This window comes from Amborella trichopoda, chromosome 10 (assembly GCF_054954075.1).
Source record: "Amborella trichopoda isolate Santa Cruz 75 chromosome 10, AtrichopodaSantaCruz75HAP2 v2.0, whole genome shotgun sequence".
NCBI lineage: Eukaryota > Viridiplantae > Streptophyta > Magnoliopsida > Amborellales > Amborellaceae > Amborella > Amborella trichopoda.
In genome coordinates this window covers 5,291,904-5,307,395 of record NC_142345.1, presented here as the reverse complement: position 1 = coordinate 5,307,395, position 15,492 = coordinate 5,291,904, and the positions used below count along the sequence as shown (strand labels likewise).

General features: G+C 36.9%; 2 protein-coding genes across 9 annotated transcripts; both read left to right on the top strand.

Annotated features, from left to right (window-relative positions):
* Nucleotides 1-1,514: 1,514 nt before the first annotated feature.
* On the top strand, nt 1,515-1,853 carry LOC105420702 (uncharacterized; the record flags this gene model as incomplete). The annotated part of the gene is made up of 2 exons (XM_011625358.1): nt 1,515-1,639; nt 1,706-1,853. Coding segments are annotated over 2 exons (273 nt in total), but the record flags the coding sequence as incomplete, so codon positions are not given.
* A 965-nt stretch (nt 1,854-2,818) lies between these two features.
* LOC18434676 (uncharacterized) lies at nt 2,819-13,727 on the top strand. Of its 8 annotated transcripts, none has more exons than XM_088850525.1 (16): nt 2,819-3,037; nt 3,219-3,538; nt 3,837-3,934; nt 4,070-4,170; nt 4,286-4,364; nt 4,692-4,714; nt 4,852-4,898; nt 5,506-5,598; nt 5,756-5,846; nt 7,570-7,618; nt 11,928-12,044; nt 12,144-12,291; nt 12,607-12,699; nt 12,812-12,880; nt 13,190-13,232; nt 13,374-13,727. In XM_088850525.1, exons 5-16 carry the CDS (start codon nt 4,309-4,311, stop codon nt 13,472-13,474), a joined length of 930 nt encoding a protein of 309 aa, XP_088706651.1. In that variant the 5' UTR covers nt 2,819-3,037; nt 3,219-3,538; nt 3,837-3,934; nt 4,070-4,170; nt 4,286-4,308; the 3' UTR covers nt 13,475-13,727. The 8 variants fall into 8 exon arrangements, with proteins under 8 accessions (XP_088706651.1, XP_006844805.1, XP_088706649.1 ...); XM_006844742.4 differs by having other exon boundaries at nt 4,654-4,714; XM_088850523.1 differs by having other exon boundaries at nt 2,912-3,037; nt 3,256-3,538; nt 4,654-4,714.
* The last annotated feature ends 1,765 nt before the right edge of the window (nt 13,728-15,492 follow it).

Below are 15,492 nucleotides of genomic sequence, written 5' to 3'. Positions count from 1 at the left end.
TCAAAGCTGGAGAGAGAGAGATGGGGAACATAGTTTTAGCGAGAGGATTAAAAAAAGGGGTTTGTATATAGGTGTGATACCGAGGCGGCAGCACATTGTATAGTTGTTAATCCCTTGAGTCAATGACTTTTTTGGATAAAAGCAAGAAAAACAGTGACAGATGGATGTGATACGAAAAGTAGGGTACAATTCGCAGAGCTGAGGGTTTAAATAATCAAAGTAAAACGTACCTTTAAATATATTTGAGAAATTTGGTTTTAGTACCGAAAATCTTTGTGATAGACTTAACATATATTTTTTATTTTTAATTATAAAATTTAAAGCTTTAAAAATAGTGTTGATCAAGCATCTTTATGAAAACTTGAAAATCTTGAACATTGATGGTCAAAAAATGAGTCACAAATTGAACTAATTTCAAAACTTGAAATCCATTTTGTTTTGTCATATCCATGCATCTTGGTATTGAGATGATCAATTTGAGGATATTTGAGCATCAAAATAACATCTTCTAATGAAAGTTTTGAGGCAGGCTCCAATTTGATTGTTTAAAGTCTTAGCTCTATATTGTGAAGAAGTCTCACGTTTCTCTGAAAAAATTCCATGTGTCCATTAAATCAATATAAATATACAAACTTGTTTTAAATAGACAAATGCAGATGACCAAAATAGAAACAAATCACAGACACCTAAACTCTACGCAAACTTGCTATAAAATATAAGATATCGTACATTCTCATGTATATTGAATAGAATATTCACCTTCTATGTTAATAATATATTCTTTCTTTTCACACTTCTCCTCAAACTCAAGATACTATAAGATAGAGTAATTGGAGTTTGAACATTAAGTTATCGAGACAAGCAGTTGGATCTTCATGTACATATTCAGATTGTTTGATTAACAAGCACAGAAATCAACGGTGGAACGACAGCGGATCAACAAGCCTTAAAAATAGAAGGCAAGAACATAGCGGCAAATCAGAGTTCAGCAATGAATAAAAACTTAAAATCTTCGTCAAAGATTAAAAAACAGTCGAGACAACCGAGAAAACAGAATGACACTTGAAAGAGCCAACAGAAATCGGTATGGATCAACAGCTTGCAAACCAGATTTGACATAATCGAGTAACAGAACAATAAACTCGATCACAAATCAGAGAGTCAAAACGCGACTCGACAGAAAGATAAATCAGAGAGTCGAAACACGACTCGGTGACTATTTACAGATGGTGCAGAACGGCCGTTTTTAGATGCCATTTTCAGAGGTGGTTGTAGATGCAGAGGAGGAGCTTTAGATCGGAGTTCTAGAGATTACAAAGACAACGGGTTTCAAAGGTGGTTTTTCAATGATGGTTTTCATAAGTGGTTTTCAGAGTGGTTCATATTTGACAGATTTTTAGGGTGTTTCAGAGCTTTTTTTTTTTCATGAGATAGAGGGTTGGTTGTAGATTTTCAGAGGATCAATTTGACTTCAAATTTGGGTAATTTTAGATTTTTTTTTTTGATCAATTTTGACGGATGGGGACCTCGACAAGTTGAAAGGGTGCATCGAGTTGGGTTTTTTGTTCGACCATGAACATGAGGACTGCACTCTCTACAATAATTTGCCTACCCTTGATCTCTACCATGCTATGAACATGTAGCTATCTAACTCGAAGATGACGATGACAACTGCATAGATGCAGGATGCATCTAGTCCAAGCAGCTTCGATGGCCATTCTTCATCGTTTGGGAGCCCCAATTCATCCGAATCATGGAACATATTCACTCATGGGGACAACCTTCAGTATGTGAAGACGAGGTTAAGGCATTGGGCACAAGCAGTTGCCTGTTCAGTCAGGCAAATTTGTTAGTCAGACTTTGAATACTGCCTTCCTCCTTTGGGCCATAGTCTCGTCAGGTTTTCATCATAAGAGAGACTATTTCCCCTTTAATGCCATCATCTCTCCTATGCTATGGTATGGTAGAGTGAGGCTTGCAGCACCATATAAATTCTAATTTATTAACACAAACAACATACGAAAAATAACGTTTACTCTCTCCCAACAATCTTACACCCTCTCTCTCTACAACTCATGCCTCACTAAGGCATGAATTAGAGAAGACGAAGAAGGCCTTGCAGGCCACAACATCAAAACAGGTAAACAGAAAGACAACATCATATTTTAAAGAGAGAAAGACAATATCAGAGGGCACACAAACGATCAAGAAGATCTGACGGTCTCATGGCTCCATCAGATAATATAGGATCGAAAAATAACAGTTTAATAGACTCGATCTTACAGGAATGGACACGGTAAAGAATATGGCATTGATACCATATGAAGAAGTTTCAGATTTTTCTAAAGAGACTCCTTGTCCCCATTAAATCAATATGAATATACAAACTTGTTGTCACTAGACAAATACAGATGACCAAAACAGAAACAAATCACATACACCTAAACTCTATCCAGACTTACCATAAAATATAAGATATTGTACCTACCTTTCTCATATATACTGAATACAATATTCACCTTTCATATTGATTAAATAGACAACATATTTTTCATTTCACATATATATAAAATTTTTCCATTATAAAATTTAAAGCTTTAAAAATAATGTAGATTGACACAGATTTATAAAAATCTTGAAAATTGACAGTCCAAAAATAAGTTACAATGTATAGTATTTACAAAACTTGAAATCCCTTGACTATGCATGACGATGCCGAGATGATCAATTTGAAGATATTTGGTCACGGAAGCAACCACTTCGAGTCAAAATTATGAGGTTATGAACTTTTTCCATGTAATAAGACGTAAATAGTTTCGTAGAATACAATGCAAGTGGCGAATGCTCCCTCGGGAATATGGAATTTATACCACCTATCTCCAAGTCCTGCTCTTGTCATTTTCTAAGAAGAGAGGGGCAGTTATTATCATTTTTCCTGCACTCTAAATGCGAGTCAGAGCTCCACGTGACATGTCCCCGCGTTACTACTTATCACCTCACCCCCGTCCCTCTCTCTCTCTCTCGTATGAATTTTCAGGTAATTACTGTTTTATTCCATTTATTATTATTTTTAAATTGTAAATTACTCCAATAATTTATTTTCCATTAGAGCTCTAATCTCTGTTAAATCGGTATTTCATGTGTTGCATTTATTGTTGTGTTGTTCCTGCTTCTGATCGATGCTTTAATGGGTTATATGTCATCGGTTTTGGATTCAGTATGTCTGCACTGAGTGGAGTCTGGAATTTTGGTTAGGAGAGAAGACTGGTGCGGATATTTGTGCGGAACTAGGGTTTTTTGTGGTGTGACTCGGCCGGGGTTTTACTGAATTGGGTTTGTCGCGAGGGAGAAGAGTTGAGCAGAGATTTCGTGGGAAATTGGGGTTTGTGGGTTTCACTGAATTGGTTTTGGGGAGAAGAATGATTCGGGAATTGGGGTTTAATTAGGGGTTTTTTTACTGTGTTTTCACTTCTTGTGATAATGGGGAGTACACAGGAGCGAGTTGTGGCGGTTATTTTGGTTGGAGGGCCTACAAAAGGTGAGGAAAGTCACTTTATTGCTGTTCATTTTTAGCATTTCTCTGATTACATGGTTCTAATTTGAATTCGGAGTTGCTTGAACCATACATTGTTGATCAAATGTATTTTGTTTGTATTTGGAGATTCCCTGGTGACTCTATTTCAAAGATCTGTGATTTTCAGTTCAATATTAGTTCTGACTACAATGTAGTTAAGTTTTTCTTTTCTTTTCCCTTATTTTTTAATTAGTTCCATTGAACTGTGTTTTTTTTTTTCATATGGATTTCTTGATTTGATGTCCTCTGGTGTTCTTTGCAGGCACTCGTTTTCGACCCCTATCTTTGAACATACCAAAGCCACTCTTTCCCTTGGCTGGGCAGCCAATGGTACACCACCCTATTTCAGCCTGCAAAAGGGTATGCTTATCTCTTTCCTTTTCATAAAATTTCTTGTTTCCAATTTTACATTATGGATGAACGTTTATTGCTTTATTGCTATAGTCAATTTGTTTTTCTTGCTATATATGACTGTCTGATCTTGTAAATTTGCAGATACCACATTTGGTGCAAATTTATCTTATTGGTTTCTATGAGGAGCGTGAATTTCTTCTCTATGTTTCATCAATTTCAAATGAACTTAAAGTTCCAGTCAGGTCAGCTCTTTGTCATATTCTCTGAGCTCTTCAAGTTTTACAGTTGTCTTGGGCATTTGTTATCATACCGTGGTTCTTTAGTAAAAGTTATTCACAGTGATTCAAATTTATGCAGATATTTAAGAGAAGACAAACCACATGGGTCCGCTGGTGGCCTGTACAACTTTAGAGATTTCATCATGGAAGACAATCCGGTTACCTTTTTGCTCCCTCTTCTCTATCTCTATCGATCTATCTACAAACATACACACAAAACAATAAACATTTATAAATATATTTATGCATGTTGTGTAATTTTTTTTTCTGCATTTTTGGATCCTATTGTCCTATGTGTTTCACAAATAGCTTCCTATGCTTTGCTCAATCCTTCACTCAAACCTTTGTTTTCTTTTTTTACCAGTCAAATAACGGCCTTAGTGTTCCATTCTTCTTCCCTATTCTGGCTGAGCTTTCACTCAAACCCTTTTTTTTTTTTTGTGGCAGTCAAATATCGTTATGCTGAATTGTGATGTTTGTTGCAGTTTTCCTCTTCCAGACTTGCTTGGTAAAGTTCTCACCGAACCCGAAAGAAAAAGCTTTCGTTCAAGTTTCTTATTGGCAGTTCCATGGTTTCTATTTTAAGTCCCCAACATTAACATGTTCCTTTGTGACTTACTGCCTCTTAATCTTTTTTGATTGCAGAGGCCCATAAAAGATATGGTGGGATGGGAACAATTTTAGTTAGCAAGGTGGGCCAGTGGTAATAATGAATTCATTTTGTTGTGTGCAGAGGAGCCTCAAAAAACTGAATATTTAGGAATTGCTTTCCATTCCCTTCTCTCTTCTTTTTTTCTTGCCACTGGAGATTCTGAGGAGCTAAATGCCTGACCCCTTCTTTTGATTATTGATGCATATGATTTACTTTATACTTGCTTTTGTATCTTCCATCTATGGATTCTTTTTTTGATTACATCTACCACTGAATTGGTCAAGAGATGGTGCAATTTATTTTTTTCTGACATGATTAGCTTTTGACTAGTTTATGCTTTTGGTGCATCAAGCTGTGAAATACGTATCACATGTTGGTCGAGTGCGTTTGATAAATATTATATGATTCCTTTTTTGGGATATTGCTTGAAATGCTAATTTGGAATGCCCTGACATTTAGATGTTGCATAACTTGTTGAAAATTATTCGCATTATTGCCCTGCTCTATTTTGTTTAGCTACTTTAGAGGCAGTTCCAACAGATCCTTGATTCATGTTGGTATACTTTTTGCCCATTAGATTTTTTTGTTCTGCCATCATGTCATGGATTTTTGCCTGCTAATTTGGGTGCCTTGATGACTTTATACAGGTGTCTGCTGAATCAGCAAACCAGTTTGGTGAGTTAGTGGCAGATCCAGTCACCAATGAGTTGTTGCATTATGCTGAGAAACCAGAAACTTTTGTACGTACCAAATATATATGTTTTTCTAATTTTTTCCTCCCATTGTTGGAATATCTATAGCCTAAAATGTGTACAAGGACATTTAAGAGTTGATAAGGATAGGTAATTCTAAGATGTGTAAACAACACATTTGTGGTCTGTATGATGTTTTATGCAGGTCAGTGATCGAATAAACTGTGGGGTATACATATTCACTCCTGATATTTTTTCTGCCATTCAGGGTGTTTCCAATGAACGGAAAGATAGAGGTTGGTAAACAGCTATGTCCTTATATTTTTTATCTATTTTAGAAAAATAGTTACAGATAATGGCATTTCTTGATTATTTACAGAAGATTTTTTCCCTTCTTTTTCCTTGTTCACTCTATGAACTTCGAATTCATTTAGTTGATCCAAACACTGAAAAAACATTCTTAATTTCATACTACTTTCGTGAAAGTTGTGGAGACTAATGTGCTTCACTTATTGATTTGATATGGTTATTATGAGAATGCAGGCACATCCTATATACACATGTCTGTGTGCACACAAACACGTGTTACATACACTTGCATTCTAGGAATCATTAGCTATGCCAGAAACAATCTCAATGGACTTTCCCCATGGCAAACGAAGCAGGTTCTTCTGAATATGATCTTTAATGAATCTCTTGATGTCGTCCCTCATCTCTGTCCTCACAGGCCCTTTCACATTTCCTTCATGGAAAACAGCTAAAGCAGGGTTTTAATTAGTTTGCCATAAATTAAATGTGATATGCCCCTCATTTGGTTTCTTGTTGGAGGTGCATTCCTCTGACTTAATGGTTGCTTTCTTCCTCACAACCAATTGCAATTCCATTTCGTTACCCGTGTTGGTGCTTGTTGGCACCCTATTTTTGCTTGCATCTTCTTGAGCTTCCCTTTGAATTTCGTCTTCCTTGTTCTGTATTGTTTACGTTCTGCATTCTTGTGCCATTTTCTAGCATTTCACCTGGGCCCCATCCTTTCTGATGCTGTTGACCTCTTGGTTGATCTTCTCATAACATGTGGCATCTTGAAGTAAGTTTTACCTGTGTTATATGAATCCCCTTCCTCTGTAATCGTTCCCATTGGGGCTCTCGACCTACACCTCTTATCCCTCTTGACGAAGCTTACCCCATTGTTATATTCTCATGCTGTTTCAGTTGACTGTTTCATTGTTATGAGGTTTTTGGAGTTCATCCTTTCTTAGTAGCATGCAATTGTCTCAAGTGAGTCCATAAGCTTGCAAAAAACTTGGAGCAAAGCACCGAATAGTACCTCTTTCCATTGTCTCCGTTTCTCTTGTGCACCATAAATCATGGATGTCAATTTCCATGAAAGTATGAGCGCATTTGTGTTCAGTGCAACTGGTGATTAGCCTAGTGTGTTTGCAATGGTACTCAGACATTGGATTGTTAAGACAATGTGGTTTTCGGGGTGATGCGGTATTAAAATGACAAGTTTCTTGCATGTTAGAGAGAGGGAATGGGTAGTGGGTCAACGAAAAGAAGTTTTAGAGGCAGTAGCTAAGGTAGTGAATGAGTGTGGGGGTTCATGGAATATGTTGGGGTTGGAGGTGTTGATTTGATAGCAGGAGACAAATGGTTAGGAGAATGCCAGACAACCTCCATCGCCACATGTTGTTCTGTTATTTGAAGTTCTATTCATGCTTGGATTGGATTGAAGGATGAGTTTGAGCAGGGGGGAGATGTCTGTTGGGAAAAATCTCCTTATACATGAGCCTACTGTATTCATTCCTCTTGGAGTGGAGCCGGTAAATAGGACCTTGGCTGGGTGGCAATTTTTATCCAATATGAAGGTTTTAAGCTTTTAAATAGCTGGTAATTCTAAGAATATATATTTATATTTTAATTTATTAAGCTTCTTTTTTATTTTATGGTGCCTAATCTTCTAAATTTTACGCTCAAGAAACTCTAAATATGGAAAGCCTGACTTTAATTTGTTCATTGCAGCTACAATGCGACGTGTATCCAGTTTTGAGGCTCTCCAATCTGCAACGAAGTATGATATTTTATTTCGATTACAATTTTCTTTATTAATTGCAACAGGTTCTGATTTAAATTTTGAAACTTAAGTTCATGACTATTGTTGAATGAAAAATTTCTCAGCTACTCATGCAAGTTCCATGTCATTTTTTTCTCTCTTGCTCTCTGATTTTGTACGGTTGGGCCTTATGAAGGTTGTGAGATTCTTGCAGTTAAGCTTCATTCTTTTAAATTACTTTTTATGACTGTGTTTAATCTATATTAGAAATTGTCATGCGCTTTATAGGAGGTTGAATGCATTTCATGTTCAAGTTAATTCTTTAGACTGTGATATTGGGATCGGTTACATGAGTGATTCTGCTCTTAAACTATGGAACCACATAGTCAAAGCAAGAGCATCTCCTTAAATAAAAGTTCGTGGTGACGTAGATTGCTTTGCTTCAAAGATGCATTTGCTAGAATAGTTTTTTGCTGTGGGGTTAAGACTTGAATCAATATACTTCCAGCTATCAAAGATCTGTTATTCAATTGACCTGACCTTGTATTACCCTCATTTGGTATTTTTGTCATAGTTGCAAAGAAAAACCATTCACATTCAGTGGTTGTCAATTCAACAATACACATTGTAGGAAAAATAATTTAAGCAAATAAACTAGGGAAAATATCTCCGTACCCCCATTTGTAGGTTTCATATCTTATTACACCCAAGGTTTCAAAGCATATCTTGGGCCATAGAAATCCTAAGTTTTATATCTTCTAGCCCCGAATTAACTTTACCCACTTTAATCCTAGTGTTTTAGCCCAAACAAATATTAGAAAGCCAACTCTTTTTAAACCCATCCACTCTCTCTTTTCTCTCTCCCTTGTGACTCCCCAAACCCCTTCTCTCTCTTCCTTACCCGTGTCTCTCACGCTCTCTCTCCCCTCTGTGTTTCCCCAAACCCCTCTCTCTCTACTGTGTTTCCCCAAAACTCAAGGATAATTTCAATTTCATTTTCTTTGCTTTTCCATTAATTCATAGAATTTAAATATTCTTATAGAAAGAACAATCCAAATTCACAGCATGCCAGGAAAAGAGATGGCAATTCTCTCTCTCTCTGTGCTGGTGAATAGGCTCTGTTGTTTCCCATATCATTTCCAGCATAATGTGAAAGACTCAGATTTTCTGTTGTTACTCCTATTAAACAGCTAATTCTCCATCTTGCCAAATGTGAAGTTCCTATAAAAAGTTAAAACTCTTTATAAATCAGTTTAATGGTCTCTCTTCATTCCCACACCATGCACAGTTCGACCCAAACTTCTACTATACCCAAAATCCTCTCATAAACAACATAAGAGAGAGGGGGAGAGAGATCATGTTCTCAACGCTGCTTCGAAGAGAGAGACCATGTTCTCAACATTGCTATTCACAACCATTAGAACCCTTACCAGATAAATCTTGCTCCCATCCTCAACAACTTCTTCGCCAGCATGAACACCTTCTTGAGCTTGCAGAAACTGGCAATGGCCTCCTCTGGTAATGGCCTCTCCATTTCCCCAACCTCCTCCGCTCGGGGAGCCAAAAGCTTTATCCTCCCCTCCAAACTCTGCATTATATCTCTCTCATCACTTACTGATCTATTGGTTACCTGGCCAGAATCCACTATTAAAGGATATGCTCGGTCTTTGGGCTCCCACTCCATGATTTTCACCTTTATTTTTCTAGAAATAGAGCCTCTTATTTTTGGGATCAAACCAGGTTAATGGGGTGGGCCATTTTTTAGAGAGAGAAATGCCCAACCCAATTGGGGAGAGAGAGGGGGGTTTGGGGAAAGACAGGAAGAGAGAGAGCATGAGAGAAAGGGTTTAGAAAAAGATGTCTTTCTCGGATTTGTTTGGGCTAAAAAATAGGATTAAAGTGAGAAGATTTAGTTTAGGGGGTTAGAAGATATAAAACTTGGGATTTTTATACCCCAAGATATATTTTGAAACATTGAGTTATGAAACATAAAAATAGGGGGTACAAAGATATTTTCCCAATAAACTATGCTGAACATGGAAAATGAGAAACTGATACTTGATCAAATGATTATCTATTTTATTTGTATGATGGCATGTTGCGAGGTTAGAAAGTAGATTTGGTGAGTTGAAACAGGATTACCGTATAATCAAACGAGAAAGCCCTCCCCTTGTGTCCAATGTCCTTTATTTTTGAGGAGTGTGCTTCCTGTGATGGCAATATGGGTGGGGCAAGCTTTCATTCAAAAGTGTCACCAGTTGATATCAGATCAGGATCAATTATTAGTGTCTAATCGACATTAAGGCTATATTGAATATGAAAGTTGCAAAACATAAATTGTCTTGGTGAGATATAGATAGATGATTGTGATCTTGCTGCTGTTTATGCCTATCATTTGATCAAATATATGTCTAGTTTTTGTCTTGTTTTAGCTCAATTAAATTTTGTGATTGTCATTGTTGCATTTACCTACGCGTTTTAGGTTGCTCATGCCTAACTGACGAAAAAGTGTATATGAAAATGTGACAGTTACAAAGTTGAATGAACTTAAACTTGTGAAGGACATGAACAACTTTTCGTTTTAAAATTCTACTGAGTTAAAAGGCTTGAATAACTTGAATTAGACAATTTCTTTGAATTAGACAATTTCTACATACAACAGCATGAACATCTAGAGTGAGGTGCCATCTTTCTACCTGCAACTTAGTTATTCATACATTATCTCTATATAAGATGCAAATATGCTGATATGGATGGAGCCGTGGATATGAGGGGTTGCAACTCAGTATTTCTTTGAATCAGTGACAGATACGTATGCAAGTTTACGGTCCAACTCTATGATATGTCAATATCATAGCTTATGTTGTGCATAAGTATGTGCTGGACATATTGAATAGCATATCATAATGCATAACTTCATATTTATTTTTTACTAAATTTCTTATAATTGTTTTATGTTTATATTTTATATTTGCAAGTATCTTACGAGTTTCTAGTATAGTTTTAGGTCTCTATGCTTGTGTTATTTCACCTACTATAGATTGGTGACAGATGGCACAAAGAGCATAAATAGTCACTGTTGAATGCAGTTTCCTTGCTTATGTCAGTTTTCCTATTACTAATGTTGCCTGATTGAACACTTGGCAAATGAAATGAGTGGTTCTTTCTTGCAACTACAACGAAGATGTCAAAGAGTGTAATTCGAGGTCATTGGAGAAAACACTGCAATTGAAAAAACAAAATTTTGATGAGGGAAAGTATATTGGGTTAAAGAATTATTCTAGCAAATGCATTTTAGGAGAATCAATCATGTATGTTGAATGAATTTAAGCCAATTTTATGGTCTAAAGGACTATCTTGCATATGAATAGGAATGTTCTTCATGTGATAACTATGAAGCCCTACTTATGTAGATTGCAGACATATGCCTATCGGTAACTATGTTTTTTTTTTTTTTAGATAATGTTCACAATTGTATTGATAAAGTAAGAAGATGCAGAGTAAAGAATGTGCATATAAACACGTATACAAGCGCAGGCATGCCTGCTTAGCAGGTGCCCCTGACAAACCCCAAAATGGGTAAAAAGAAAACTCAAAAACGGCTCTACAGTGACACAATTAGAAGGGAGGAAAAAAGACTTATAAGTATCTGAAGGATTTAGGCTTGCACCATCCCTTGCTAAGGTGTCAGCAGCAGTCTTAGCTTCCCTGAAAACATGCCTCCAGGAAATTCTAATTGATCCAGTGATGAAAGCCCGTGGAGAATTGGCTACTATGTTTTTCTGCCTAGGACCCAGAACAACTTCACTTTTTTTGGAATGAGCTCCTCTCAAGCACTTGAACCTACCAATTTAGTGTGGTAAGAATTCAAGTGGCTGAGAGAAGATTACCGCCAAACAACGAATATTTGATAGTGAGGGAAGGCGGACTTGGTTGAAGTATGCACTGGCGCTTTTGTTTAGCATCCCAATTCGAGTTAAAATGCATTAGATCCAATGGCTTTTTAGTTTGAAGCATGTCTACTTTACAGGTATAGTGTATGCATCACTGGAAGTTGTAGTACAGAAGGAATACAGGTGTCTTCTCACCTGTGGACTTTTCTATTTGCCTGTAAACTTTTGACCCTGGAAAAAAGAAAACTTCAATAGAAAGTAACTATTTAATATTTGTTTTATCAAATTTATCTATTAACAATTTTGTATTGTGTTTTAGTATTATATTCTGGGGAATCAAACTTTGAGAGCTTCAAAGTAATGTACTTGTAATAGAAAAGCAGATCTACTATGTAATGTCACCGCTTATAATCTGAAATTTTGGACCTTAACAGGACCTTGCCCACAGATTTTGTTAGACTGGATCAGGATATTCTGTCTCCTCTTGCTGGAAAGAAGCAGTTATATACATACGAGACCCTAGACTTTTGGGAGCAGATCAAGACTCCAGGGTTGATAAATTTGTTTCAAGTCCTTTCATTTTTTTGTCCTGTACTTTTCAGAAGCTTCAAAATTTTGTCTGACTGAATGTCATAATTCTTTTCTTTTAGAATGTCCCTGCGATGCTCTGCTCTGTATCTCTCCCAATTCCGTTACACTTATCCACACCTTCTTGCAAGTGGGGATGGCACTAAGAGTGCCACAATTATTGGTGATGTTTATATTCATCCCTCAGCAAAAGTGCATCCACTGGCCAAGGTAAGTGTGTTTTGCTTGATCTTTCCTCTCAAGGACTGGAAACTATACTCTAGCCCAATGGAATGTGGTATATGGCACTCTTAACGCTACATCCACTACCATGACCAGTGATTGGAGATTAAATGTACCTGTTTTGATTCCTTTTCTAAGTTGTCTCCAAACATCTGTCATTGGTTGTGGATGGTAGTTGCAGTCTTTGAGTTATCATAGACCATAATTCATTTTACCCTGGTAGACTTTCCTCTGTTTGTATGGTGCATTGCATCCTATTGTTCTCTTGTTGTTCAAATTGGTGGTGAATATTTGATGGTGCAGATTGGTCCCAATGTCTCAATTTCGGCGAATGCCCGAATTGGTGCAGGGGTGAGGCTCATTTCTTGCATCATTCTAGATGATGTTGAGGTCAAGGTGAGGGTTTGGTTGGCTTCTATGAGAAAAAAAGTGCAAACGGTCTTATATTTATTTGTTTTCTTTTTAATCAAAGGCAGTAAACCACCTCATTGTTTTGTGCTTCTTCTAGGAACATGCACTCGTCATACATTCTATTGTGGGGTGGAAGTCATCCATTGGCCGATGGTCCCGTGTTGAGGCAAGTGGTGTAACTAGTTCGACATTTATTGCACCTAAACACAGAACTTAATTAGAAAAAAACACTCTTAACTCAAAAATGCAATGACAAAACAGTAAACTGAAGCAAACAATACGACAAGGCAAAAGCTACATAGAAGCAGAGTACTTTCTATGCATCAACATGGTGCATCTTTGGAAAATGCATCTTAGATTAGGGAAAAAAATGTATCTTTCTAGCTTTCAATTGTACTTTTCTTTGGCACTGTAACTTGGAGATATGACTAGTTTGTGTTGTATCATGGTGTTTATTTTGTACTTAATTTTCTAGGGTGGTGGAGACTACACAGCCAAACTTGGGATCACAATTCTTGGTATGTTGTGTTTTTGTCATCTTTATTTCTTTGAGAAACAAAGATTTGGAAATTTTGGATTTTGAAAAGAAAATATTCAAAAGAAAAAAAAAAAAAAGAGCAAAAGCTGATGCTTCTAGGTGATGGTGTTTCCCAATGCAGGGGAGGCTGTTACTGTTGAAGATGAAGTGGTGGTCAAAAACTGTATTGTGCTCCCCAATAAGACCCTCAATGTGCGTGTACAGGAGGAGATCATTCTATAGCGATGGTACCACTGGCTATTCTTTCTTCTTTTCCTGTTAATTATGGAAAATTGTATTTTGGTTATCTTTTCTCCCCCCCCTCTCTCTCTCTCTCTCTCTCTCTCTCTCTCTCTTTGTGGATATACTTGCTCTCAGTGAAGTATATGGTTAGGTTATGCGGCTTGACCCATTTTAGGGTTACAATTTTCTTTCAGAATTGTAGTTGAATAAATTTTGAATAAATAAGATCATTCCTTTCCTGTTGTTCCCTTTATTTTCCTGTATCTTTTGTCAACAGATTGATTAAATTGTAGTAGAATGTGTGATGGTTTGTTGCTGAAGCCATTTTGCACAGAACTCTACCAGGCAACTGAACTTTACTAGACAAGTGCTTATTAATAAAAGGGTGCATTTATCGTAAGGCTTAGGCTTTACCTAGAAAAGTAAAGCTGCGCCTCAAAGCCATTGGAAAATGTAGTTTCGGCACCAGAAATTGCTATGATGATCTCGAAAAATCTGTTTTGCCCTTCATTTTTAGATTTGAAGCTCCAAAAAGGAACATGGTCATTCCAAATACTGTGTTATCAATGCTTGAACGTCATCCTTTTACACATTCATAACTTTTGGCTAGAATTACATTTTCAGATAGGGTTCTGTGTTGCAGCTTCTATCGTAGCGCATTATCCTTGTATAACTTTTTTCTTTAATAAAATGGATAAAGCATACATAAGGGGGGTTTTGCCTGAAATGGTATAGAGGTCTACCTTTTGCTTTATGAGCTTTGTTGTGTTTGGGCGTAAGTGCGCCACACGCACCATGTGCGCGCATTTGCATGTGTGAAGGCCTATAATTTGATTTGGTGAAAGCTCAGAGGCATGGCAATGGAGGCGATGTTGTCGGATTCCTGAAGCAGATTTGATGATCTCTTATGCTATTACTGTAGTAATCGAGACTTTGAATGCAGCATGGTATAGAATAGCTAGTCCAAGATTGGATGTATGATCATGACTTCATGTTGTGAGGGCATGGTAGCACTGTATTTAGACATTGATAATTGTGAGAGCATAGAATGCTTGCAATTTTTTGTTTCTTATTTCAGCATAGCATTGCCTTGGAGGCTTGAGGACAGAGGAGCATACAAAGCCATGCACAGTCCTTCCAAGTCATGTTTATATGGTAGTTTGTTGACTAGTACTCCGCTTATTGGCCAGTCATTAGGGTTGAGAATTTATCCGATCTGGATCCAAAACTCAAATTTAGGATCCTATTCGGAGGGTATGGATCCAAGATTTGGATTTGGATCTAAACATTAGATCCAAATAGTAATTTGGATCGAATCTGGTGGATCCGATCTGGATCCTGTTGGGCCTTGCAAAATAAAAAAACAAACAAAAAAGAAAACTAGAATGCATTGATGGGATTACTGATACTTGGATTTGTCCCCAAACAACACAAGAAGCATAGGTGATGGGTATACAATGCGAGCGAATCAGCTCCCTTCTTCTCGTCTTTCTCCATTTCATTCCTTAAGAGACCCTCTATTCTATAGTCCTTACCTCATAGAATTAATTATAATGATGTTCGCTTATAAGAGACAGCTTGTTAAAACTCTGGTTAGAATTAATTAGGTACTAAAAACGTAGTGATATTTATATCTATGTATGACTCTTTTTATATCAAAACCATGATAATACTAACTAATATATTTATGCCCATTATAATTGGATATCTTGAATACAGTGGTATGGAAGGCTACAATTTCCAACAGATAAGACCCGATTTTATCGTATGACCGCTTCACTCGGAGAATGTTTGATCACTAGTCTCAATCTCAATTTGAGCGCTGACAGTGTACTCAAGCTGGTGCACTGTACACTTACCCTCACAAAAAGCCTACTGGGTTCTTTTTTCGATATTAAAGTTCGGTTTCAATTTGTAATCATCAGCTGGGTATTTTTAAAAAATTGGGTTTATATGGATTTGATTCTCCAAAATTTGGACTCTTTAGGTGCAATCTTAGGACGTTATTTTTCTCAGGC

What these genes read in the sequence shown, in the direction of transcription:
- LOC18434676 (XM_006844742.4), top strand. Translation starts at nt 3,481, where the DNA reads ATGGGGAGTACACAGGAGCGAGTTGTGGCGGTTATTTTGGTTGGAGGG. An exon ending in CTGAGAAACCAGAAACTTTT is followed by an intron (nt 5,599 to 5,755) that starts GTACGTACCAAA and finishes TGTTTTATGCAG; the next exon opens with GTCAGTGATCGAATAAACTG. An exon ending in GAGCAGATCAAGACTCCAGG is followed by an intron (nt 12,045 to 12,143) that starts GTTGATAAATTT and finishes CTTTTCTTTTAG; the next exon opens with AATGTCCCTGCGATGCTCTG.